The sequence below is a fragment of the Tasmannia lanceolata genome, unplaced genomic scaffold (genome assembly GCF_043159265.1).
Source record: "Tasmannia lanceolata isolate RefF3 unplaced genomic scaffold, GAP_Taslan_0.1 ptg000002l, whole genome shotgun sequence".
NCBI classification, from domain to species: domain Eukaryota; kingdom Viridiplantae; phylum Streptophyta; class Magnoliopsida; order Canellales; family Winteraceae; genus Tasmannia; species Tasmannia lanceolata.
The window spans coordinates 40,613,324-40,639,979 of record NW_027518679.1 but is presented as its reverse complement, the minus strand read 5'-3'; the positions used below and the strand labels follow the sequence as shown (position 1 = coordinate 40,639,979).

General features: G+C 39.1%; 1 protein-coding gene across 1 annotated transcript; it reads left to right on the top strand.

Annotated features, from left to right (window-relative positions):
* Positions 1-1,139: 1,139 nt before the first annotated feature.
* On the top strand, positions 1,140-26,300 carry LOC143872518 (uncharacterized). Its single transcript, XM_077376743.1, has 9 exons — positions 1,140-1,455; positions 1,723-1,784; positions 2,374-2,464; positions 3,635-3,721; positions 13,102-13,155; positions 14,851-15,035; positions 15,751-15,833; positions 16,342-16,442; positions 25,792-26,300. Exons 1-9 carry the CDS (start codon positions 1,405-1,407, stop codon positions 26,005-26,007), a joined length of 930 nt encoding a protein of 309 aa, XP_077232858.1. The 5' UTR covers positions 1,140-1,404; the 3' UTR covers positions 26,008-26,300.
* Positions 26,301-26,656: the final 356 nt, after the last annotated feature.

Genomic DNA, 26,656 nt, shown 5'->3' with positions numbered 1-26,656 from the left:
CCTATGGAGTTGATTTTTGGTACACTCCTTATCTATGTAAGGGCCTCTCAAATGAATGCTTTGGATCATCCCTAAAAATATGGGCCCCATATTTTTTGGCACTCTTACACATATAAGCTATATATGCTCGAGTGCAGGAACATTTTTCTCATTAAATTAAGGGTAAATCAATATAAATTAAGTAGATTAGTCCAAAATGGTTTATCCTAAAATAGATGAAACACTGAAAACTTAAAAGTGGGCTTTGTACAAAAAGGAGGATTTTATATGGTGTAAGCCGTTTAGTCCAATATTTAAAAAAAAATAGTAATGTAAGGCCCAACCCATAGGGTGATCCAAACCGTCCATTTGATGGGCCACAATATAAATAGGTAGTGACCCTAAAAATCATCTCCATGGGATGATCCTAACCTTCCGATCTATATCCTCTATAGATCGGAGGGCTAGAATCATCCTCTGGAAAATGATTTTTTTCGGTACAACCTATTTACGTTGTGGCTAGGGGTGGACATGGTTCCGGTTCGAACCGAGGAACCGAACCGAACCGGCACATTCGGTTCGGTTCCATTTCTATATGATTCAGTTCTGGTTCCAAAATCCGGGAACCGGTGAAAATTTGGTTCGGTTCTGGGTTTGGGATCCCGGAACCGAGAACCGAATTGGTTTAATGAGGGCCTGTTTGCTTTGGATATTAGGGCCTGATTATTTCCCAAATTTGTAGTTCATGACTTCATGCATTGGCAAAATTTGTGCATGATTATCTCACCTGTTTGTACTTCTTCATACTTCATATAAGTTTTGCATTGCCCAAATTTGTGTCTGTTACTGTTACTGTTAGTGCTTGTAATTCATATATAAACAGGGCCATTGGTGAAGGCTGGGTAAATCCAGAACCGAACCGAACCGAATCGATTATATATGGTTCTGGTTCGGTTCGGTTCCACAGATATATGGTTCGGTTCTGGTTCCAATTTCAGGGAACCGATTATACATGGTTCGGTTATGGGTTTAGCCAAAACCGAACCGAACCGAACCATGTCCACCCCAAGTTGTGGCCCATCAAATGGACAGTTTGGACCTTCCTATGCGGTGGCCCATACACTGCTTTTTGAAAAAAGATACTGACACATACAGCCTTACACAATCTAAAAACTCATCCGACCGACCCCTTTTTTATTAAACGGCCGCCCCTTGAAACACCAGAGGGAACTCTACTCTACTTCTCCACGTCCTTCTTCACATTCATTCTCTTCCTCTTCAGAGTCAGACTCTCCTTAAAACCCATATTCTCCTTTTAAGTTCTAACCTTCTTCCAGTTCCCCAACTTTCTCCAAAACTTGGAGCTTCGAGTATTGAGTTTATTTGAGTCATTTCATCGAACAGTTGGTGTCCTTTTACGGGAAAATGAAGAATCCCAACAAGGCAATGGTTTTAACATTTGCAGAGAGATGCAAGGCATGTATCTTAGTCTCTTCTTTTTTCTATTTCTGATTTGTATGAAATCTTAAATTGGGCTTTGTCTAAAAAGCTGATAATAGATTTTTCTTTCTTTCTTAAACTGCTTTTATGCCCCTTGTTCATTGAATTTGTGTTGAAAACTCAAATGGGTTTTAGTAGACTACTTATATTTCTTAGTCCAAATTTTCACTATGTATTGTTTTATTTTCTGACCTTTTTATTTTATGATTGTTGGTTGAGATTCTTCTACTTTCTTGCTTGCAGAATATTTTGTCTGGTAATTGGCAGGCTCATCTCCATACCATCAAAGCAGATGCCAAAGGAAGGTATTTGGAAGTTGTATGTGTTGAAGTATAAATGATTAAATAATGGCAATTCTAACAGCTTAAGCTTTTGGAGTAATTGGTTGTTTCACATGGCATCAGAAAATTTGCCTCATGACAGGTCTTGATTCAAAACCCAACAATTCCTTAATATTAAAAATCCACGTGTGTGGCCAACTTTGAAGAGGAGCAACATGTATGGCCAGCCCAGAAAAGAAGGGCCACACGTGAGGGCGAGTGTTGAAGATAAATGATGAAATAACGCCAACTCTAACAGCTTAAGCTTTTGGATTAATCGGTTGTTTCACACTATGACAGAAGACATTATTTTTTACCTTCGAATGTATGTGAAAGTCTATTTTCATTCTTTATTCTTTTTCTTTTTCTAAGATCCAGTAAACTTCAATGCTCACAATTATAAGAAAGATGGAACAAAAATGTCATTTGGGTACACTAGAGAATGTTAAATATAGAGAAAGTTGTACACAATGTATTTGATTATACCATTTATTCGTAGTAGGAAGTTGCTGAATGAAATATTTATTGGTAGTGATTGACCTGTTTCATTTCCTGTTCTCATATTTTTTGATAGCAAAGAGGACATTCACAGTTCAAGGGTTAAGTACCTGTTTAAGAGGGGGAAGCCATACATTTGGATACAAGAGGATGACTTGCACAATGTGGTGAGAATTCCATGCATTGTGTTTAGCGCTATTTTTTGAGCTTTTACGATGATATACAGCTGATGCACTAGTATTCCAATTGTTGTATTTAGTTAACCAGGCCTTAATCTCCTCATTGCTGTTATTAGTCTAAAAATTTGGATTCTGCATTAGTTTTATGCTCTTTTTTTTTTGAAAGATGGCAGTTTTAGGTTTGTTGTTTGTTCTTTTTTGGAGTTCTCATTCTAAAAGACTAGCCATGGCTCACCATAGAGTTTTCAGTGATGAGAATGCTTGTAAAAATAATGGTTATAGTTCAAATGATGTTACACAGGTTCTTCTGTATGTGAGAAGTACCTGTATCGGGCATGAGTCAAATTCCAATACTATGGGATTCTTCGCAACACTTCTAGATTTTTCTATCTGTTTTTTCTTCTGAATACTACTACCACGACTTTACAATTACAACATGTTTTGAGCTTTATCCATACTAATAGTAAGTTTTTTATATGGATTTATAAAAACGTTTTATATTTACTTATTCTATTTAACTTTTTAATATATTACGTGATAAAACATATAAAATATTAAAATCTGAGAACTGATTAAACGATTTTGGCAATTCCACGAATCTTTATTTTTGAGGTTCGCCAAATCTGACACTCAGATATCCATTGCAGATTCTGAGACTCAGACAGTACTGATGCAACATAGGTTCAAAGCCTACAAACTAACTTGCAAATTTCTACTAATTTTCTTTATTTTTTTACATCTTATTTTTACTTCAATAGAGAAGAAAAGAAATAAAGATCTCCCTTAAGAAATTAACGTTAGAGGCTGTTCTAGAATCTAGATATTTTTTGAGTATGTTGCTTCAGCGACATCACAAACAATTATTGCCTACCATTAAAGGCATAATATTGGTCACAATGAATTATTCAAGGTCCATTATCTTTCGTATCATGTTCTCAGCACTTTTTTTAAAAGATTTTATTCAAGGCATGAATCATTTCTCACATTCTCATAATTTAGCTTTTTATGTTGTAAAAATTTAATAGCTTAGGCTATCTGGTTGAGAAACTCTATCAGGAACACTATTTTTATGTATCAAACTTTGTTGAATGATACAGTTATCTAGCAGCCATTTTCTTTATTATGCTTGATGTATCTCTCTTTTTCTTTCTTTGGTAGAACACCATCATTGATGAGCGTGGTTCTCTTTCCGTAACCAGTGCTGTACCTGGACCAGTAATGAACTTGCTGAAATCTATAAGAAAGGTTGGTAAAGTACTGGATTTGTATGAGAATATCTTCTGAGTGGTATTATTCAGATGCTAGTGGTGTTATTCGGATGCTTCTTTAGAAACCCAATTAATGATAGGAACCTGCATGACTTATCTTTCTATATTTAGATTATTTCTGGAGAGGTAACTTGGTAACACTCGTCATATATTCCATTTGTTCATATCAACTTAGGTTTGCATGTCAAGTATTTCTTAATGCTACATAGGGTTTTCTTTTTCTTTTTATTCCAATTGGTTTGTGCAAGTCAAATTCGTAAAAAGGCAAGGCCACATTGGGATTGTTATCTATCATAGACATACTATGCTTGATATGTTTATGAGGAGGGTGCGACTCATTATTGAGTTGATTTCAACGGTGACTTGATTTCATTGATAGAATGCTTAGGCAATTATGCTATCCTCCACATGACTCAAAATGCATATTATTTTCTGCTTATGAAGTAAAAAACTATCCATTCTATGCAATTTCTTGTGGCACTCACAGGAACGATTCTTATAGGATTGCCTTTTACACTGAAGGTCTACTCTTCAATTTTTTAATTCATTTACTCAAGAAACTTATTTCTATTAGGGATGAAAATGGGTCGACTTCATGCCCAATTGTGATTCTGGATTTATCTTTGTACTTATTCTCTATGTGTAGCAAAGTTGGCAAACTCGTCCAGTCAACTCATTTTAACGCAAGGCAGAGTCAAAATATGAGAAGACTTGGTTTTATATGAAAACAGCCATGACTTGACTGAGTTTGTCCGAGTTTTTTAATGACTCAGCAACTTGCTGAGACATAGACAATCGAACGAGTCACACTTGTATTTTTAAAAAAAATGCAACTTAGTCAAATGATTGTTCCTGTGGTGGTGACGGCATGTGACTAAGGGATTTTTTCTCCGAAAACACTCATTTTCTCCTGCCAACTCCGGTGAGGAAAACCGACAAGCATGCATACAATCTTCTCTTTTATTTTCTCCTTCCATGCAATTCCTTATTTTCTTTTCTTTTCATATTTCATCTTCTTATTCCTTGAGCCTTGCGTTTTTGTCTCTCTTCCTTCTCTTTTTCTGTGTGATGCTTTGTTATTTCTTCATTTCTTTCACTTATTGCACCTTTTGTTCCTGTCGCGATTCGTTTCCTTTTCTTCTTCATTGTGCATTCTCTTATTTGTTGATCATTCTATTCTTTTTTTTTTTTTTTTTGAAAATTCATTCTATTCTAGAATCAGATTCATGGTATTTTAATAGTAATCCATGATTTCCACTTGATCGTGCCTTAGTATTTTGCAGCTATGATGAAAGAGATTTTTGCCCAGTGATGGTCCTATGTGAGTGAAACTTTTAGAAATTGTGATCCTAGAAAGAGATTTAAAATCTGTAAAGTAGAAAAAGAATACGATGGAGGAGATTGTATTTCTCTGGCGATGTCAATGTTTGCAGATTTTATATCTAATCATGATCTTGTTGACCTTCCATTATAAATAGGAAATATACTTGGACTAGCATAGAGATCCATCTAATCATGTTTAGACTGGATAAATTCATTAATTCTTCAAAAATGGGATATCTGGTTCCCCAAATCCTCTCAGAGGATGCTCTACCACCCCTTCCCAAATCGTGCTCTGTTCATTTTTGGAATGAAGGATTAATTGAGATGCTCAACTCCTTTCAGATTTGAACAAATTTGGTTATCGTGTAGCGTGTTTAAACCCTTTGTATCCAATTAGACCTCTTTCATTGTTGAAGGAAGCCTCAGTGCCTGCCTGTTTTATAAACTTAAGGTCCTAATGGGCGCCCTTCGCAACTAAAATAAAATGTATTAGAGTTTAGCTGTGCGAAAGAACATTATCAAGGAGGACATTGCCCTTATTGTTCATAAATGTGAGGATGCTTCGCTTTCTGAATGGGATCAAAGATCAAGGGAAGCTTTAAAAAATGAGTGGAAGATCCTCGATCAAGAGGAGGTCTTTAAGGGATAGAAATATTGGCCATTGGTGACCAAAATTCCAAGTACTTCCATTGTACGACCACTTCTAGAGGCAGGAGAAAGCTCATCAGTAAGAGGGTCATCTATGGTTGCGAGTTTGAAGCTACAACTGGAATGGAGGAGGGAGTGATTAATTATTTCTCTACGATGTCCAGTCTTAATGGGAAAACCAACTCAAGATGAGCTAAAGTGGTGCCACACCACCTCGGGAAATTTTCAACTCATTGTGCATGGAACAAGCGCAGATCTCAGAGTTAAAGTTTCATGGGCAGAGGGTATATGGGGTGTGATTTGAACGAAGATTAGCTGTTTTATTTGGAAGATCTTTCAAAATGCTGCTGGGATTGACACTAGAATTAAAGATATGACTGTGCAACTAACCTCAAAATGTGTTTGCTGCACGCACAGCAAGGAGGAAAGCATGGATCACTTATTTATCAATAGTGAGCTTTCCAGAGGTGTGTGATCTGTGTTTGCACAGATCTAGAACATTAAACTGATCCACTTGCAACCAGTTAGAAGCTTGCATTCTGACTTGGTTCGTACACGTCCGCAAGAGGAAATCCCAACCTGCTTTTCTATTTTGTCTTTCCCCTATGTTTCTTGTTTGGGATATCTAGGAGTGTTCTAGAATGTAACGACCTGGATTTTCAAAGAAACCCGAATCGCTACCAAAGAAACTAAATACAACTCTTATGAAAAATTCGGAATATTTTTTTTTTAATAACAAAGAACTCAAGTAATATTGATTTAAATCAAACTTATAGTTTTAGCAAAAGTAAACTGGCATCGGTAATATAAATGAAAAGGAATAGACACTCCAATGACTCGGCACGCTCTTCCTACTCTCCCCACTTACTCTCGATGTCGTCTATTGTAGCAAAACCTGTGGGGGATTTTTAGGTATTAGTTCAAAGAACTATGTAGATTCATTCGGTATCCTAAACTAATACAAGTAAACAATTCTTGAATTAAAGTGTATAATTTGAATTCATTAATAAACATTTATTAACAACAATTTCTAAAAGAACCTGGAATATAAATAAGGAAACATGCAATAATATCCGTCAACTAGAATCAATTGATCTAATAAAACATACATCAATTTACATTTATGAGACTTATGTTTCTTATTAATGGTGAAGTATGAGACAGTTCTCTCAAGGTACTTCAGCTCTCTAATAGCCTATTACTTTGCCCACCAATACGTTCTATTACCCCTGCCTAAAGGTAGTGGGCATGGGGAACTTTTTACGATGGGCCTACTGGCCGCTCCGCCTCTTGACATCATGGTCTAAGATGATGCATTTACCACCAAGGGAGTGCGCTAAAACCCAAGGCCGGCTTGGAATTTCATTATTCCTGGACGACTCATACCTCCGCCCAAACCACCATAATCCTCATGCTCATGCATTTATTAGTCTTACCGATGTACTAGTATAAAATCCCAATTTTTCCATCCATTGTTTTTCCCATGTCAGTTTAAGCAATGTTCTTGCTTCCACATTTTATTCCAACATAACATGATATCCATATGTCACAAGCTACTGACATAGCAAGAATATGAAATAAACTTGAATATTAAACTGACTGTAAATCAATGATTTCTACTTAATCACTATCATAAACAAATCTCATATTTGCTAAAGAATTTTCATCAAACACATTCAAGTCAACCATTGTTTAAAGTATAAGATTAGGGTACCGTCACCTACCTTGACCACTTGAAATGTGAGAGAGAGAGAGAGAGAGAGAGAGAGAGAGAGAGAGAGAGAGAGAGAGAGAGAGAGAGAGAGAGAAATCTTCTATGTCTGAGTAGGAATTGCTACCGAATCTGAAACATGAATCATGTACCCACACTAAGTTTTTAATTAAATTAAAATTTTAAACTCTAATCCTAAGATAGTTGAGTCATAACGTTTTAAGTTTTGTTCTTTAAGCTCTATCCAATGATTTAGGTTTTATAAATCCCTAAAGATACACTCATGGGTATTAGTACTTATGCATATTTAATCTACGGATCAAATTTGAAATATTCGTATCATACACACACACACACAAGTGTGGGTGGAAATCATCAAGAAATCTTGTTTTTAAAAGAAAAACAATAATCTTGATTTAATTCACATTCTTGATTTAATGCAAAAGACAATAACTACTCTTATGATCTATTCGAAAAGAAATAATTAGGGTTTCACTTATTTGATTAAAGTTTAGTTTTCGAAAGGAAAACAAACCCTAGAATAATAAAATAAACAAAACTTACATGGATCAAAAAGTATTTGTAAAGCCCACAATCTTCTTCTTCTTTTCCTCTTCTTTTCTCTCTCTTCTTTCTCTCTCTTTCTCTCTCTTGGTTTTTGGACGTGCACAAGTAGGGTTTCAAAAGCCCATGTTTGGGGTTTTTAATGGCTAATAAGTTTTGTGCTTAAAGTGGGTTTCCCAATTAGATTTAATATTAAAGGTTAGTTTCTTAATCCAAGTCTTCCACAATTAGCAAGAGTCCATCTTTATTAAAACTCCCTAAGGGTGTACTTATCAAATTTAACAACTAAACTAAAGTTCTTAAATAAAAATAAAAACTCAAAAGGACAAAACTCGTAACAGTGCCAAACCCTGACAGAAAAAGGGTCATAACTTGCTCAAATCACGTCCGAAGCGCTAAATCTTGGGTCCGTTGGATAGGTATTCGAAATACCCATCTACCGGGACCAAAATCATGTCGAACGGACAAGATTTGATGCCCTAAAAATTTGTTATACTAAAAAAACGAAAATACACTGTGATTTTTGGTCTGGGGATCTACGGTCCAGATTTAATTAAGGTTATTAACTTTCTAGGCCTGTGTGGGCCGGGTCGTTACAACTTTCTAGGCCCGTTTGGGGCTGGGTCTTTACATAGAAAAATGGAGGGCAGGGAGAATCCTATTCGTCGAGTCATAAGTCTCATCACCGAGGGTATTAGAGAAATGGGGAAATCCTACATTGCATTGAAAGAAGGCAATATGTTAGAGAAGTTAGCTCTATACCAGCTCTGCATTGCCATTTTACGCCCTAAGATTCAAAGGGACTCTTGGATATTATGGAAGCGGCGAGATAGAGGTGTTCTTAAGCTGAATATTGATGGGGCAGCCAATGGCAATCCGGGTGTGACCGGAAGGGGTGAAGTTCTTTGGGTCGACAAAGCTAGGGTTATGAAATTTGAATTTTACTATGGGAAAGGATCCAACATGGTCGCGAAAACAAGAGCTTTGTTGTATGGTCTTTGTTTTTGCTCGGCTTTCAACTTGAAGGAGCTTTTTATTAAATCAGACAGTAAAGTTTTAATAGACCTTACCAATGATAAGGGGTACCATCCCTGGTGGATAAGCTATTTCTGGCCAAAGATATTGGTTCATTTGGCGAGCATTCACTGTTTATGTCACCAATTTAGGGTGGGCGACACGGTGGCAGATGCTCTAGCAAGTGCAGCTTGCTCCTTCGAGTGTACCAGTGTGTACAAATCTTGGGAGGAATTGCCGAAATCAGCTAGAGGGCAGTGAGATGCGATGTTTTGGGCTTCCCTAACCTATGCCTCAAGGTAAGGAAATGACTTAGGTTGCCTAGGGGCGCAGGTTGCCGGTGACATTCTTTTGGTTCTTTTGATGTTTCCTTAGGGCCCATTCAGTTGAGGCACTTCCCACGGAAATAATGTGGAGTAGGCTAGTTTTCGGTCAAATTTCTTTTGACCAGGCATTCAGGTGCCATTCATGACATTTTTCTACTCACCTGTCAGCTGACACATTTTCTTTGTTGGCTGACATGTGATCAAGTTTTTTCCATTTCTTTTCCTTCTCATGGAAAAGTAAAATGAGAAGACTCTTTTTCTTTCTCTCCTCGCTTGTTGCCGATAGTCCTCTACTGTTCGCCACCACCTTGCTGCCTATATCTGTCCCCCTCGCCTGCTGCCTCACCATCCGCCGCCCTGCTACGATATGAAATCTGGTCCGATCTTGCTTTCTATGCAGTGAGATATTTTGGGTGGCGGTGTATTTTAATGAATATTGGTTCTACTCCTTCATAAAACCATATGATGTGTGCTTCTTTTTCTTGCAATTCTCCCATTTCCATCTCATTCTTCTTCTTCCTTCGGTAATGGCTATAACAGCAAAAACCCAATTTCATGCTCTAGCAGTTAATGACAACAGTATAGACATGACAACGGTATAGACAAAGAGCTTACTGAAGGCTTCTCAAGATCTCATCTTATCAAGGTATGCCGATAATGGAAAAACTAGAATCATCTCATATTTTTTCTCCGAAAACTAATATTTTCTTCATCTAACCATTTATTGTCCCTTTTCTTTGCTGTGTTTTTTCTGTATCTGCAAACTGCAGTGGATTCTGGAAGCAATGCTCTAGAATTTTTGGGCTTGCAAGATAAGCTAAGGGGTCTCTCTCTCTCTCTCTCTCTCTCTCACACACACACACACACACACAGGGCCAGACCGCCCTCCGCCTCTCGCCCTGCTCTGACTCCTACCTTTTCTTTTCCTTTTGCGACATTACACTTTTTTCTCTCTTTCTCTGTTCTTTTCCTCTTCTTTTCCTTTTTATCTTCTCGCCACATCATTCCCGAGGGTTTTCCGACCCAAGGAATGCAACTGAACGAAACCTTAGGGTTCTTGGGTTTGGTTTTGAGGCAAGGCGGCTAGTCCTCCTTGTTTATTCCTTATTATCTATAACATTTTGAGGTCCGCTCTGTGGCCGCACTCTTTTCTAGGTTAAAAAAACCTTTTGAATGAAAATGAAAATCAGATTGTTGGAGACTTGTCTATTACCATGTGAAATCTGTAAAAAGTATAAGAACAAGATGGCGGAGACCCAAATCGTAGTATTTGTATTCTCATTCGCTTGACAAAGACCTATTACATCACTTAAATATAATTAGATAGATTATTACAAAAATACCCTTAATGAAACACAAATTCTCTAACAAGACATTTATGTGAAGCTCATATCTTAATGAAACACAAATTATCCAACAAGACAGGGTGTGAACTTCATGGAGGAAGACAAATTCAGGCTCTACTCTGGGGAGCGCATCCGATTCTGGCATGACATTTGGTGTGGTGAGGCACCTCTAAAAGAGGGTTCCCGGATTTATTTTCCATAGCGTCGAACAAGGAATCCTGGGCAAAGGAATGCTTTGAATGGAGAAACAATGAAGTTTCATGGAAAGTGGTGGTTAGAAGAAACTTTTTTGATAGGGAGCTGGGTCGAATAGCAAATTTCCTTCAGTTGTTTGGATCTCAATACATTAAAAAGACAGGAAAATATTAAAGGGGTCTTTTTGCGTCAAATCATTCTTGTTTTATGAATGGTAGCTGATTTCATTAAAGAAGGATCGAGATGGTCAAATACAGAGAATGAGAAAAAATGTAGCATGCAACAAAGAAAACAAACAAGAGACCCTGAGTCGAAGGCTTCCACTTCTACACAAACTTGGTCTTCACCTCCACACTACAACACACCTCCCTCCATCCATTCCAGCAGTCATTAGGAGACACAAGTTAGGAAGGGTTTTTACCCAAGAAACAACCAAAGCAACCACTTTCTGTGCCAAATAATTCTATCACCAAATTGCCTCTGCTTCTTTAACTTTGCCTGTAGCCACTGTGTGGGACATACCTGCCCGCCCCGAGTAAAAGCTTTCAGTTGGACGGCTTTTCTGGAAAAAATTCAGACTCGGTCAGCTGCGCGACAGAAACATGTTGATCATCAATCACTGTACTCTATGTATTAGATCTGGTGAATCAGTAGACCATTCCTTCCCTGCAGTCTGGCGAGCGAGGTTTGGAGCAAAGTTTTCAATAGATTTTGTATTTTATGGGTCATGCCATCTAGCCTCTTAGACCTATTGGCAGAGTGGTAGATCCTCTGGAAACTGATTCTTCTAGCTGCATTATGGGTCATATGGAAGGAAAGGAATGATAGAATATTCAGAGGATTATCAAGAGGATCTCATTTCCTTTTCAGCAAAATCTTGGCCTTAACCGTCTCTTGGGCGAGGATATTACCCCCTTTTAGGTTTGTGTCAGCCTATGACTTATGGTATGGATGGAGAGAGAGGTGCTCCAGCTCGGATATGACTCCGTTCCCCTCCCAACCTTGGGTCCCCCCGGCTTTTGGCTTTCTAAAACTCAATTTTGATGGCTCTAGTATGGGGAGGGATATGAGATGTTTTAAAAGACGATCTTAGAAATACCTTATGGGCTTTCTCAGGTCCAATTGGGATTGCAGATTCAAGTGAAACAGAGGTAAGGGCAGTGCTCCAAGGAATGCGATTACTTGACCCTAACATCATGAATAAAGTGATGATAGAAGGGGACTCCCTTAATGTCATGAAGTGACTCAGTGGGAATACCCCTATTCCTTGGAGATTCGCCCATTGGTTCGATGAAAATCAAGACAAGATTGGAGATTTAGAGATTACCTTCTCCCATGTAAAGAGATCCGCCAGTAGTGCGGATCGAATGGCGAGAGAAGGTGTTTCCAGGGCTAGCCTCGAGGTCTTTGACTTTTGGCTGCCATGATTGGCCTTGTGTCGACTCTCTTGTAGAGAGGGAAGGGCTCCTTGTAATTGTTCAGTTTCTTTTCTTTCATTTGATGTACTCTTGACCTTCTCTGTTTCTGTTTTCCCACTTTATTTCTAATATATTCACCATTAAAATAAAATAAAATCCAACAAGACATTTGTCTGAGCCCTGTACAAATAGAGACTCTAGCGGAGGGTTGCACATGGTTTAGTTTCATTTATGAGTTGTATTTTAGACATTTTTTAATTTTTTCCTGTGTTCATATCTCATATTGTCATTTCTTTGCCATCATAAGAGACACCAACCTTGTGTATAATTCTTTTTAAGTCATTTGCTAAATGGCAACTGGATGCTGCCTAAATCATTATGTAAAGTGCATAATCTAAGTCTTAAGTCTAATGTACAATTTATGGAATTTGTCCATAATTCTTCTAGTTGTTTCTATTGTACATCCTTGATCAGGTTTGTTAACCTTCCTAGTCGATTGTTTCATGGATTACCTATTTTTCTATAGAGCTAGTGCAATAACAAGTTAGCGGCACAATATTATACAACTTCATTTACTTAATACTGTCCTCTGCTCTTTCCATTTTTTATTTGTATGTTATTTTAAAAATATTTAGGTTGCATACACAGGGCTGGGCTTCCCCTTATATAGTACTACTGGCATTTACACTCTTTTACCAAAACAAAGAAAAAGAAAATATATGCTTTTACATCAAAACATGGACACTTTATCTTTTAGTTAAAACAATGATTCCAGACGTAACACTAACTATCTACAAAATGTCCTTGTGCAGTTACCAGTTCGGGTTGCTTTGACTGGAGACGTTGTGCCTCTTAAAGATGAAAAGGTAAACTTTTCCACCCATATACCCAGTGACTACTGATACATTCACTGCAGCATGTAACTGTAAACTTTTACCTGTATTTATCAGTTAGTGCTTCCATTCAATATATATATATATATATATATATATATATATAGAGGAAAATGATTGTGAGCTTGAAGCTCATATAGCTTATATGAGCTTGAGGCCCAAACACATGGGTCCCACATTTTTTGTGGTGATCCAAACCATTCATTTGCAAGGCCCCATCATAGATAGGGTGTGTACCAAAAATCAGCTCCATTGGATCATCCTAACCCCTCCAAAAGCGGAGGGCAAAAATGGGCAGATTTGTGGCAAACGGTGTCTGTCCATTTTGCCCTCCACTTTTGGATGGGTTAGGATGATCCTATGGAGCTGATTTTTTGTACACACCCTATCTATGTAAGGGCCTTTCAAATGAATGCTTTGGATCATCCTAACAATGTGGGCCCACATGTGTTTGGGCCCTCAAGCTCATATAAGCTATATGAGCTTCAAGCTCACAATCATTTTCCTCATATATATATATATATATGAGGAATAAGATTGTGCGGTCAACTGCACCAAGCTTAGGTGCGGTTGAGGGCCCCAAACTCATGTGGGCCCACTTTATTAGGATGATCCAAAGCATTCATTTGAAAGGCCCTTACATAGATGGGATATGTACAAAAAATCAGCTCCATAGGATCATCCTAACCCATCCATTTGTGGAGGTCAAAATGGACAGACATCGTTTGCCACAAATCTACCCATTTTGCCCTCCACTTTTGGAGGGGTTAGGATGATCCAATGGACCTGATTTTTTGTACACACTCTATCTATGATGGGGCCTTGCAAATGAATGGTTTAACTCTTTTCAAACAATGTGGGACCCATGTGTTTGGGCCCTCGACCGCACCGAGAGTGCCCTCATATAGCTTATATGAGGTGGCTCTCACAAAACATAAGGGGCCCACATTGTTAGGATGATCCGAAGCATTCATTTGAAAGGCCCCATCATAGATAGGGTGTGTACAAAAAATCAGCTCCATTGGATCATCCTAACCCCTCCAAAAGTGGGGGCAAAAATGGATAGACACGTTTTGTCCACAAATCTGCCCATTTTTGCCCCCACTTTTGGAGGGGTTAGGATGATCCAATGGAGCTGATTTTTTGTACACAACCTATCTATGATGGGGCCTTTCAAATGAATGCTTCGGATCATCCTAACAATCTGGGCCCCTTATGTTTTGTGAGAGCCACCTCATATAAGCTTATATGAAGGCACCCTCAGGAACTCTATTCTCATATATATATATATATATATATATATATATATATATATATATATATATATATATCAGTTAGTGCTAAATTTATTGTTTTCAATGAATAGTGTTTTAATTAAGCTATTAAAGCACACCCTGTCCGTGGTATTAGTGCACACACACACACACACACACACATATATATATATATATCAGTTAGTGCTAAATTTATTGTTTTCAATGAATAGTGTTTTAATTAAGCTATTAAAGCACACCCTGTCCGTGGTATTAGTGCACATCCATTGCTGTCATATTTTCACTTTCGCTCTTAAACCTCCAGAATACCATTTTTGCATCAACATACTAAATTGGTTTTTTTTTTCTATTTGAGTTTTCTCTTGATTTTTCTGATGCTTGCAAATCTCTACAGGTTCAATTGGCTGCAGAAACTCTAAGAGAGATCATGTTGTCAGAACGAAAAACAGTCAGCGGGGCCAGTTATTCAGTTTCTGGTGTATTAAGTTCATCCAGTGTCAGTTGTAAATCTAGGAGCGAAAACCTTCAGGAGATACTGGATGGGAATGATGCCTACATGGTTTATAAGTTCAATATTAGGTAAGGAAGCTTCATTAAACTCTATCATCTGAATAATATCTTGTTTTAGCTAATTTCAGTCTAGTTGATGAGAAACTTCTTTTTTGTTTATCTCTATTTTCTTCATAAATTCAAGGGCGTAAGTTAAGCGCATTTAGGTTTTCATACGTCAGTATTATGTGCATGAAACTTGCGAAAGTTACGATCACCACCTGCTAGAATATACTTGTAAGAGTTTAGCGGTGCCATTATGTTTAGTTTCCCTAGTTATTCTTTAGCGGTGCCATTTTTTTAGTTTTCCCTTGTTATTCTTGTTTCACATCTCTTCATTTTTTTCTCTGATTTATTATGTCATTTAAATCATACTTCCCTTTCGAGAATCAATTCTTTGTTCTGAACAAGTCAGGCGTCCATCTATTTCATTTCCCGGGTCCTCTGTAAACGCATACCCTTTCTATTTACAACACATACCATTTCTATTTCTAGATTGCTTCACCACTGATATAGTTTACTAATGCACAAATGACCGTCACTTGAATGTGGACGTTATGGATATTGAATGTGTTAGTTATGGATATTTTCCTTTTGAAGTGCTGTAAAATTTGAGACGATTTTATCAATGTGATGCATCGAATGTCTAAGTCTTGTTTCAAGACATGAGATTTCTTAACAAGTTATGCCATGTTTTATTTTATGTGATCTCTGAAATGATTGACACCAGAAATCATCTGTGCAGATCATGCAGTTATATTGATGGCAATGGAGGCAGCCATGATGTGGATGTAAATGATGTTGAAATATCTAAAGCGGATATGTTATGTAAGATCATTCTCACAACTGTATTTTGTAAAATCAATCTCGTATATTTACTTGAGATTTGCCATAAAATCAAGCTGGACATTACGTATATATTCCAGGGTAAATTAGTTTATGTTTTCCGTGCCCACAAGAATGTTTTATCAATCTCTTATAGTTCTGTGGATTTCTGTATTGTGATCATGGTTTTAAATTTCGGCCGGGGCCGACACCGAAAGTACACATGTCAGTGTCGGCCCAGATTTTGGCCGAAATTTCCGAAATTTTGGAATTTTGGAAATTTCAGCATTTTCTTTTTTGAAATTTCAATTTTCGACGAAATTTTGCAATTTCAGAAATTTCAGAAAATTTTTCAGATATTAATGAAATTGTTTTTTTACCGAATTTCAGTATTTCGGCCAAAATTTCAGTTTCTGCTATGGCCGAAACCGAAAATTTAAACCTTTATTGTGATTCTGTGGAAGAATATATCAATTTATGTACTCAGATGCTATATCTGTCTTCTATGTAGCACCATTTTCTGAAGCGCTAATTGATGGGATCAACCAAAGTCCGGCAAGGCGCAGAGCATTGATGCTTTTCTGTTTCGTTTACTTGAATAAAAATGCTCGAGTAAGTAATACCGCCATACTATGATTTTAAGAAATATTTTTTATTGAAATGATGAGCAGAATTTCAGATAGATGACATCAGATTTGAATTCATGTGTCATCTCTATTTGTTCTGTTTAAATTGTTCAAATATAGTATCAGGTCTAATTGTGCATGGAGATAACATAGCTGAGGATTTGTAAATTCCGAGTTCTGTGGAGCAAGCAAATTGGCAGATTTGTCTGTCTTCTATTGATAGAGGAGGATCATCGTCACAACAAAAACCTATAATTTGTGGACATAGACACGAAGTGTCGGACAAGGCAAACCCCCAAAATTTAGAAACGGGGACACGGCTAAAATAGAAAGTATATATAAACTTGATTTGTGGATATAGATTTGTGTGCTGAGTTTCGACATGGATATGGGATGTCTGACATGGCTAACCCCTAAAAATCTAGAAATAGTGGCACCCCCATACACGTACATACATATAAAGTTACCTACACTTCTAGTAGACATTTAAAAGTGTCAAAAAGAGTGTCGACACGGGTGTCGTGTCGGACACGACACGACACGTGTGTCAATAGTAAATTCAAAGTGTGGGCCAAATCATAGGCAAAAACTTGCTTAAATTTTTAGAGCCCTCTTAATTTGGACTTGGTATACCCAACAAGGTGTGATCATTCTTTATCTCTTTTGGCACTATGTACCCTTTTTCTTTTAGCCATTCAATTGGTTGTCCTTGGATAGGTACTAGGGAAAACCGGTGTTTAAAAAAGCGGATGCGGTGCGGAACGCGGTCGAAGAAAATCCTAGTTGACTCGGCATGACGTGGTCGAGTACTCAGTTGATGCGATAGAGTACTCGGTTGACGTGGTCATAATTCGGGAGAGTCAAAGGAGTTTTTATTAACGCTGTAGTAGGGCAAAAGGTGGCCGTGAAATGCGGAACGCGGCCAAGATAAAAGGGAGTTGACTCGGGAGGGGAGTTTTAAAACTATGGGGAAAACATTAGAAGTCAAAAATGAACAGGAGACATTGAAGCAGTAAGTACAGGAGGATGGGGGTGTATAGGACATTTTTCATAAAAAAATAACAATAATGTATTGATTTAGGTAAATATCTTGAGACATTCATTGTAAAAATAAAATAATTAATTTTGATAAATGTCTTTTCTATAAATATACAGCTTTCTTATATTTTTAATTTTAGAGGATTAAAACTATTAATTGTAACAACATCCATGATCCATGCAGTGCATGTCAGGATTATAATTGACTTTGTCTAGAAATCTCTTGTATTCTTCTTCAAGAGCATCTTCGGTGCTTCATAAACTTAAACAGAAACTTGACTGTGTAACAATTAATTAAAGGGAGTTGATATTTCCACTCCCTTGTTTTGGTACCTTCCGGACTCTATTTATAATTTTCTTATTGACTGTTAATTCAAATATAGAGGGAATGGACATACCAGCACTGTTAATACTTACTATTGCATTTTTGTTCTAAGAGGAATGCTAGCTGCAGATACACCTCAGACTCACATAAACGTGGAAACAATTGGTTGTTTTGAATGCCTTTCAATCGGAAGACTGAATTTTGGGCCCAAGTTTTTAAACATTCAGTAGTTGTTCTTAATCCAAAATTCCAACTTGGATTTCATCTTCATTAGTTAGCAACTATGTTTACTATATCTTATAGGGAAATTTTATCCACACTCCTGTTTTCTGATAGTGTCATTCCTCTCTTTATTGTATGCTTTTATACTTGGCTGTGAAATCGTAACGGCCTTTATAGCTAATTAGAGAAGTGTAAAATAAATAGAGCAGTAAAAGGCGTGAAATATCATCTCCCTCATTTTGGTTCATGTATATGCTTTCTTTAGAGAGAAATATCTAATTACAGAGTTCATATAAGTTCATGGGATATTAATGTTACATGTATTGCATTTATAACTATTCAATATTATTGTTAGAAGGTGTATGTATATGCCTAAGGGCATTATGGTCTTTGTACTCTTTCTCTCTTAATATAAATACACAAGTGAGGGGGAGCAAGTCTCTAAGTCACAAATTCTCTCTTCATTCTTCTCTATTAACATGGTATCCCTGGTTTGGTTCCCTAGGGACCACCATTGTTCTCCCCTCTTCCTCTTCTTCTTCTCCTCCTCTCCACCATTGCCTAAACCCTAACACTAACTCTCACCTCACCCCCGCCCCTCTCTCTCTCTCTCTCTCTCTCTCTCCATGTTGTTCCTTGCCCTCTACCCATACCCCTCCCCACCTTGCAAACCACCCCCTCGCCTCTACGCCCTCGTTGCCCCTCCCCACCACCTCGCTACCCTAACTCTCCTGTCAGCACCCCCTAGTGCGGAAGAAATTAGAAATTCACAACCAAAAACCCAAATAGGATTTCCCACTTTTGATCTACAGTTTGCACCAAACGGTAACACAACAAAAGAGAAAGAAAACTAATTTTGATTAAAATTTCAATATCCACCTCTTTATACAAGATAAAATCCAAATAATAAAAGACTCTTTAACTACTAGAATATAGGAATAGATAAATAACAAGAGTAAGACTCCTAGGGAAAGTAAGCCACCTAAAAGACTTCTCTCTTAATATAGCTAACTAAAAAAAGAAAAGAAAAAACAGTTAGAGATAATCTCAAAGATACGTGGGGCCCATAACATCTCTCGAATGCATGATTTTAGGCATAGTCTCCATGTTCCTGTAGGATGCGTCTGCATCAGACTCCCCGGGTTGGAGAAAATCCGTCCTCGGATTTGAATTTTCGAAGAGTGCACATTCTTAATCATTTTCCCATGATTCAGAAAAACTATTCCTGGAATTTTGAAGTATCGAAGGACGATAATCATTTGAAACTCTAGAGCATCAAACTCTTCTACATAATCTCTAGGACGAAAAGAAATCTTTCTTGATCTTGAACCGGCTCAAATTCATAAACATCCATTGCAGGCTTCAATGTATGATGTAATAAAAACGGATTGACAAAAATTGATGAAGAAATCAAATTAGTATTTTGCCACATTTGCCCTCCACTTCGATCTCCATGCCGTCATATCCAGCTTCTTTTGCCTTTTCGTTCATAGTTTCATAGCGCACAATAGCCATCGCTTGTATCACCACATCCTCGCAACTCCTACTATTAATGATAAGATTATTCATGGTACGCTGAGTAACTAACGCCTCACTACGATCATTCCAAGTGATCTCATCACCCTCATCATCATTGTAGTCTTAAAAATGCGGTTGTTCATTTAGAACCTTCAATTCAATCAACTTGCTAAACTCTTCGACCAAAAATCAAGTTGTTCATCTAGAACCTTTGATCCGACAGACCCGTCAAATTCTTCGACCAAATTTACGTACCATTGGTTTGGTCCCGTCCGATCCTGAATTTCCCTTTTACTTTGTTCACGCTGCGGAGCACGATGATAAATAGGGTTAATATCTTCCGAGGCTAGATGATTGCCATGGTCTCTTCGAGCTTCGAAATGTGCTATACTTTCCGTAATTTGTTGGACTTACCTCCTTAAATCTTCAACTTCATCTATTTGATGATCTTGATGAGGAGCACGAACACCTCGATCACGCCCACAATTGCTTGACATGATAGTCGCCTCTTCACGACAAACACCACTATCAACCTTGTGCTCCGATACCAAATTAGTGTGGAAGAAATAAGAAATTCACAACCGAAAACCCAAATAGAATTTCCCACTTTTGATCTACAGTTTGCACCAAACCGTAACACAACAAAAGAGAAGGAAAACTAACTTTGATTAAAATTTCAATATCCCCCTCTATCTCACGTTAATTCCTCTCTTTATATACAAGATAAAATCCAAATAATAAAAGACTCTTTAACTACTAGAATATAGGAATAGATAAATAACAAGAGTAAAACTCTTAGGGAAAGTAAGCCACCTAAAAGACATCTCTCTTAATAGAGCTAACTAAAAAAACGAAAAGAAAAAACAGTTCAAAGATACGAGGGCCCCATAACATCTCTTGAATGCATGATTTTAGGCATAGTCTCCATGTTCCTGTAGGATGTGTCTGCATCACCCCCACCCCACTCCTTTCACCTCGCTGCACCCTCGTCTCTCACCCCACGCCCTCGCTACCCCCACTCCCTTACTCCCTTAAACCCTAACCCTTAAACTCTTGAACCCTCCCCTCCCCTCCCCTCATGTTGCCGGACACCTCCCTCCCCCTATGCCGGAAACCATTCTCCCACCCTCTAAGGAAGCTAACCCCTTTTCACCCTAATCTAACCCCCTTTTCACCCTAATCGAACCCTCAGGTTCCTTTCTTTCCCACTTATCTTTTCAAACATAACCTAAGTCATTTTCTCCCCTTTTCTTTCTTCTTCCTGTGGCTCCACTCTTATTTGCTAGCTTTCTATTCCTTCTTACTAGCTCTGCTATGTCTATTTCCTCTCTCGGTCCTATCCAGAGCCGCGGTGCATGACACGTGTTCGATGACATGTCGGAGTGAGGTGTTGTGCCTCCGATTTCATCTCCTCGCCTCTTTTCTCATCCTTGATAGTGCTCATATGTCTTTTTCTACTATGTCTCTCCCTTGGTGCCGCGGTATCATGGTCAAGCCCATCATGTGATTCGTCACCTCTCTATTGTTTATCCTCTTCCGTCATTGTGGTTGAGACTTTCTCTCTATTTCTGTCATCATATATCCTCATGTTAGTTCGACTCATACTCTCGGGTCGACTCCACGTTCGGCTACCTTCTCTAGTTATTCCCCTTCTATGGAGGCTTCTTTCTCAGATATGACTTCCGTCCCACTTGACGGCTCTATTCCATCTCTCACGGGGGTCCTCCCTCGTGCGCAGTACTGTATGCGGCCTCATGGGTCTAGTACTTCTTCTGCTGATACTTCTATTCTTGGCGCGTCTGTTGGTGGTGACCATTCTGGCCGTGGTGGTGGTCGCTTTGCCAGAGGTCAGGGCCGTCGAGGCCGTGTTCGTGGCCGTGATTCTACGGGCGGCCGTGTTGTTGGTGGGCGTGGGCGCCCTTATTGCACTCCATATTAGGCAACGGGACATTCTGTGGCTACGTGCTATGCGTCTACATCCTTATCCGCTGGACCAGTAGCACATGATGACTCTTTCTTATCTCCAGGGCCGACTATGATGATTTTTTGCGCCTGCGTGTGCACCGCCGAGCACCTACTGCGCCTTTTGCACAAGCCAGTGGTTCGCTAGCTTCGCTTCTTACTACCTTTGGCTATTGGATTATTGATTCCGGGGCCTCCAACCATATGACGCGTAACTCTGCTTCCCTTAGTTCGTTTAAGCCTCTTCAGCCGGCCTCTGCTGTTACTTTGGCCGATGGGACCACTGCACCCATCTCTGGTATTGGTACTATTTCCCCTCTGGTCTTACCTTGTCATCGGTACTCTGTGTTCCTAAGTCACTCTTTAATTTACTTTCTGTTAGCCAAATTACCAAGAGTCTTAATTGCTCTATCTCTTTCTTCCTCTCTCATTGTCTTTTGGGATCTTTCGACTAAGAAGACGATTGGTAAATGGTCTCTATCGCGTTGAGTGTGACCCTCCTCGTGCCGTGTTGCATACTTCTGTTGATGCCTATCAGTGGCATTGCCGTATCGGCCATCCCTCTCTTCGCCGAATTCAGCATTCCTCTGCTCTTCCGCCCTTTCAGTGAGAGTGCTGTGAGCTCGGGAAGCACCGTCGTGTGTCCTTCTCGTCCAGGGTGGTTAGTCGCGTCTCGAGTCCATTTGAGCTAGTACATTCTGATGTCTGGGGTCCTTCTCGGGCTCTGTCCCTTCTTGGTTACCGAAACTTCATCATTTTTGCTGATGATTTCTCCCATATGACCTGGCTTTTCTTCTTAACGATCGCTCGCAGGTCTTTACTGCTTTTTGTACCTTCCATGTTGAGGTTACTACCCAATACAATTGCCGTCTTAAATGTTTACGCACTGACAATGCTCGGGAATACTTCTCTGCCTATAATGGCTTTCAAGATTTCTTATCTGCTCATGGTATTTGTCCATCAGTCCTCTTGTGCTTACACCTCTCAACAAAATGGTGTCGCCGAGAGGAAACGTAGGTATCTGCTTGATATGACCTCCACACTTCTCTTTCAAATGCGAGTCCCTAAGGCGTATTAGAGCGATGCCGTGCTTACCGCCTGTTTCTTCTCTAATCGACTTACCCCTCTGTCCTTGATGGTAAATCTCCCTTTTCGGTCTTACATCCTCAGTGGGATCCTTTTCCTCTCATGGGGGTCTTTGGTTGTGTTTGCTTTGTTCACCATCTCAGTCCTGGTCTCGATATATTGGACACTCGGGCGGAGCGCTGTGTCTTCCTAAGCTAATCTCGTACCCAGAAGCATTGTCGCTGTTATAACCCTTAATTATGTAGGTTGTTCGTTTCCGCCGATGTGACCTTCTTTGAGTCCGAGCCCTACTTTCCTCCTTCACATGAGCGTAGTCCCATTGTGCTCGCATCGGCGATCCCTCTTCCTTTTCCGGTTCTTCCTGTGACCCACTTGAGTCCTCTTCTTCTCCATTAAAAGTGTCAATTTTTCCTCTTGTATTGGATTATGCACCATACAGGTATCAACGGCTCCTCCTACTACTAGAGAGGACCTATCAGCGGCGTTGGCGAGCATTTCCACCTCCTCCACATCTCGAGGCACCGCCTTCTCGTCCGGAGATACCGGCATCTACCTCTCAAGTACCTTCTCTTCCCTCTCTGATATCATTTCAGATTCTCCTATTGCTTCATATATTCGCTCTCGGTCTACTGCCCATCCTATTTATAACTTTGTTTCCTATGATAATTTAGCTCCTGTCTTTCGAAGCTTTGTGTCTTCTTTGTCTTCTGTCTCTTTCCCGTAGTCTGTGGCCGAGGCCCTTGCTGACCCGGGATGCCATGGCCTTGAAATGGGTGCTCTTCAAATGAATCAGACTTGGGATTTAGTTTATCTTACTTCGGGTGCTCGCCTCATGGGTTGTCGATGGGTTTTCTCCATCAAATACTTGCCGGATGGGACAGTTGAGCGCTTGAAGGCGTGATTAGTTGCGAGAGGGTATATGCAGACATTTGGGGTCGATTACACAAGACCTTTTCTCCCGTCGCCAAGATTCCATCATTCGTGTGTTACTTTCCCCGGCTGTTAACCATGGTTGGCCCCTCTATCCAACTAGATGTGAAGAACGCTTTTCTTCATGGCTACCTCACTGATGAGTGTACATGGAGCAACCTCCTCGGTATGTTGCTCCAGTGGAGATGTCCTCCGTGTCTCGCTTGCGAAAATCTCTTTTGGCTTAAAACAATCTCCTCTAGCATGGTTTGGGAGATTCAGTGAGGCTGTCATGCGTTTTGGCATTAAACAGTGTGCCGTCGATCACTTTGTTTTCAGTCATCAGTTTGAGCCTAGCTGTGTCCTTCTGATAGTATATGTTGATGATATTATCATTACTGGCAGTAACTCAGAGGGTATAGAGAAATTGAAGGCCCTCTTGCAGAAAGAGTTTTCCACAAAGATCTGGGTCACTTAAGGTACTTTCTTGGGATTGAGGTAGCCTACTCCACTAGAGACCTCTCTTTCACAAAGAAAGCACGTGTTGGATTTATTAGATGAGACATGTTATCTTGGGGCGAAACTTGCTGTTGTGCCCGTGGACCCTAATGTGAAACTCCGTCCAGAAGAGGGTGACTTGTTAGATGACCCTGGCAGATACAAGGGGTTGGTTAGCAAGCTCATACATCTCAGTCACTTGCCCAGACATCTTATTTGATGTAGGGGTAGTCAGTCAGTATATGAGCTCACCTTGTACACCTCGTACCTCTTACTGGGCCGCGGTGCTTCAGATTCTCAGGTACTTTAAAGGCACTCCAGGGAGAGGCCTATTATTTAAGAAACATGGTCATACAAAGATAGAAGGGTTCTCTGATGTAGATTGGGCAGGATCTCCAACAGATAAGAGATCAACCACTGGATATTGCACCTTCGTAAGAGGTAACTCGGTGTCAAGGCGAAGCAAGAAACAAGATGTCATAGTAAAATCCAGTGCAGAAGCCGAATACATGGCCATGGCTCACACGAGTGGAAAACTGATCTGGTTGCGCTCCTTTTTGTTGGAGATTTGTATCGCTCCTTCCTCTCCTTCTCAGCTCCTTCTCAGTTGTATTGTGATAATAAGGCCGCGATTCATATTGCTACAAATCCACTCTTCCATGAGCGGACTAAACACATTGAGGCGGATTGCCATTTCATTTCCAGAAGGACGAGATATGCACAGTTTTTACTAGATCAGTGGATTAGCTTACTGATATGTTTACCAAATCCTTAAGTAAGGCTAAGTTGAGCGATATTTGATATTTGTAACAAGCTGGGAATGTATGATATATAGATTCTACCTTGAGGGGGAGTGTTAGAAGGTGTCTGTATACACCTAAGGGCATTATGGTATTTGTACTCTACATAAGTGAGGGGGAGCAAGTTTTTAACTCATAAATTCTCTCTTCATTCTTCTCTTCTAACAATTATGAATATAGGGAGCTGAGACTCGCACCCTTTGTTTTGATATGGGACCCTTGCCCTTGTTTTGAACAACTCTTATTGGCTGTCGAGCTATTTGTTTTTTTTTTTTGAAATGAAAAAAAGAGACCATAATGCCCTTAGGCGTATACAGACACCTAAGGGAGCTATTTGTAATTATAACAGTCAATTAGAGTAGTTTAAAATAAAGATGGGTGCCAATGTCAAAACAATGGGGTATATTTTTATCAATCTACCAATTTAGTAAATATAGTATTGTAGATAGATAGAACATGCAATTTTCTTGAAGTTTACTTCTCTTGCAGGTCATGCTTCTCTATTGTTGGGACCTCTATGAAGTGATGTACGAAATCAAATATTAACAATGATTTAGATCTAACTGGATGACTTTACTAATGTTTTAATAAAACTTTGCAAATTTATGAGGACTCAATAAAATTATTGATTTGCAAAATTGTAATGGATAAGAGATACAAATCAGACAATACTAAGCCATGGCTATTGCTTATCAAAGTGGATCACCCTGTTTTTTTTGGCTTAATTAATCTTTTGCTGAGCTGAGGCCATATCAGAACACACACATTTTTCTCTAATGAAGCTGGCAAATGCACTATTTTTCGACTCCCAAGTAGTCACGACAATTCCTATTTGTGATTGTGGTATTCTTAATAGGTAAGAGCCCATTGGTTTATTTGCGAAAAAAGTAACCAACTCTCATCAATCTATGTTAGATATTGGAATATGATTGTGCCTGAACTGAATCACCGCTAACTACCTGCTTTTCTGTGTGAAGGATGCACTGATGCTCTCTGTTGATAGTAAAGGATTCGATGTCCTTGGTAAGGTTCCTGGGGTAACTACCAAAGACGGCTTGAGCCAGTACGAGTGGAGGGAGTTCAGATTCACATTTAAGCAAGAGGCCCGTGACATCGAAACATTCTGCCGCCTACTCGTTGACATGGAAGAGGAAGCTCTTAAAAATGTCTCCAGCTACAGCGGTCTGGGCTGAAGATAAAAGAATTAGGCAGGTAACAGATCTCCAGCAAAGTGGAGCGCCCTTTTCGTTCCTTTTTCAGGTTGCATAACTCAGTTCAGGCAGAATGAAATCAGACACTTCAATTGGGTATTGATTAAAAGGTTGTTGTAGCAACATTTCATGAGTTCTTCCTAAAATCCAAGAGTTTTTTTTTTTTATCTTGATGATGTTATCCTCTTGTTTAGTGATTTTACTAAACTAGGCCCCGCGATTTTTTTTCTTCACTTTGAAGGGTTTTTCTTATTAAAAATATCAGTATATAATCTTTTCTAGTTTGTATTAATTTTTGGAAAATTTCTGACGAAAATGCAAAGATTTCAAAATATTGTGAAGTAAGGGTAGAGTTTTCAAAATTATAGGAAAGGGGCTGTCAGGGTACGAAATTTTGTCTTTAGGACATATATACCCCTTGGTTTTTCCCACCCTTTTGAGAAGCTCTTTTCCCTATGCTATTTCACCTACCACCTTCTCTTTTTCTTTCTTCTTCCCAAATGGAGTTCCAACGTGAAATACCACCATTGTTGGATACCTTGGTAGGTTGAGAACGTGAATAACAGAAAGTCATTTGGGAAGAAAACACCATTTTCCCTATGCTATTTCACCTACCACCTTCTCTTTTTCT

What these genes read in the sequence shown, in the direction of transcription:
- LOC143872518 (XM_077376743.1), top strand. Translation starts at nt 1,405, where the DNA reads ATGAAGAATCCCAACAAGGCAATGGTTTTAACATTTGCAGAGAGATGC. An exon ending in TGCCTCTTAAAGATGAAAAG is followed by an intron (nt 13,156 to 14,850) that starts GTAAACTTTTCC and finishes AAATCTCTACAG; the next exon opens with GTTCAATTGGCTGCAGAAAC. An exon ending in ATCTAAAGCGGATATGTTAT is followed by an intron (nt 15,834 to 16,341) that starts GTAAGATCATTC and finishes TCTTCTATGTAG; the next exon opens with CACCATTTTCTGAAGCGCTA.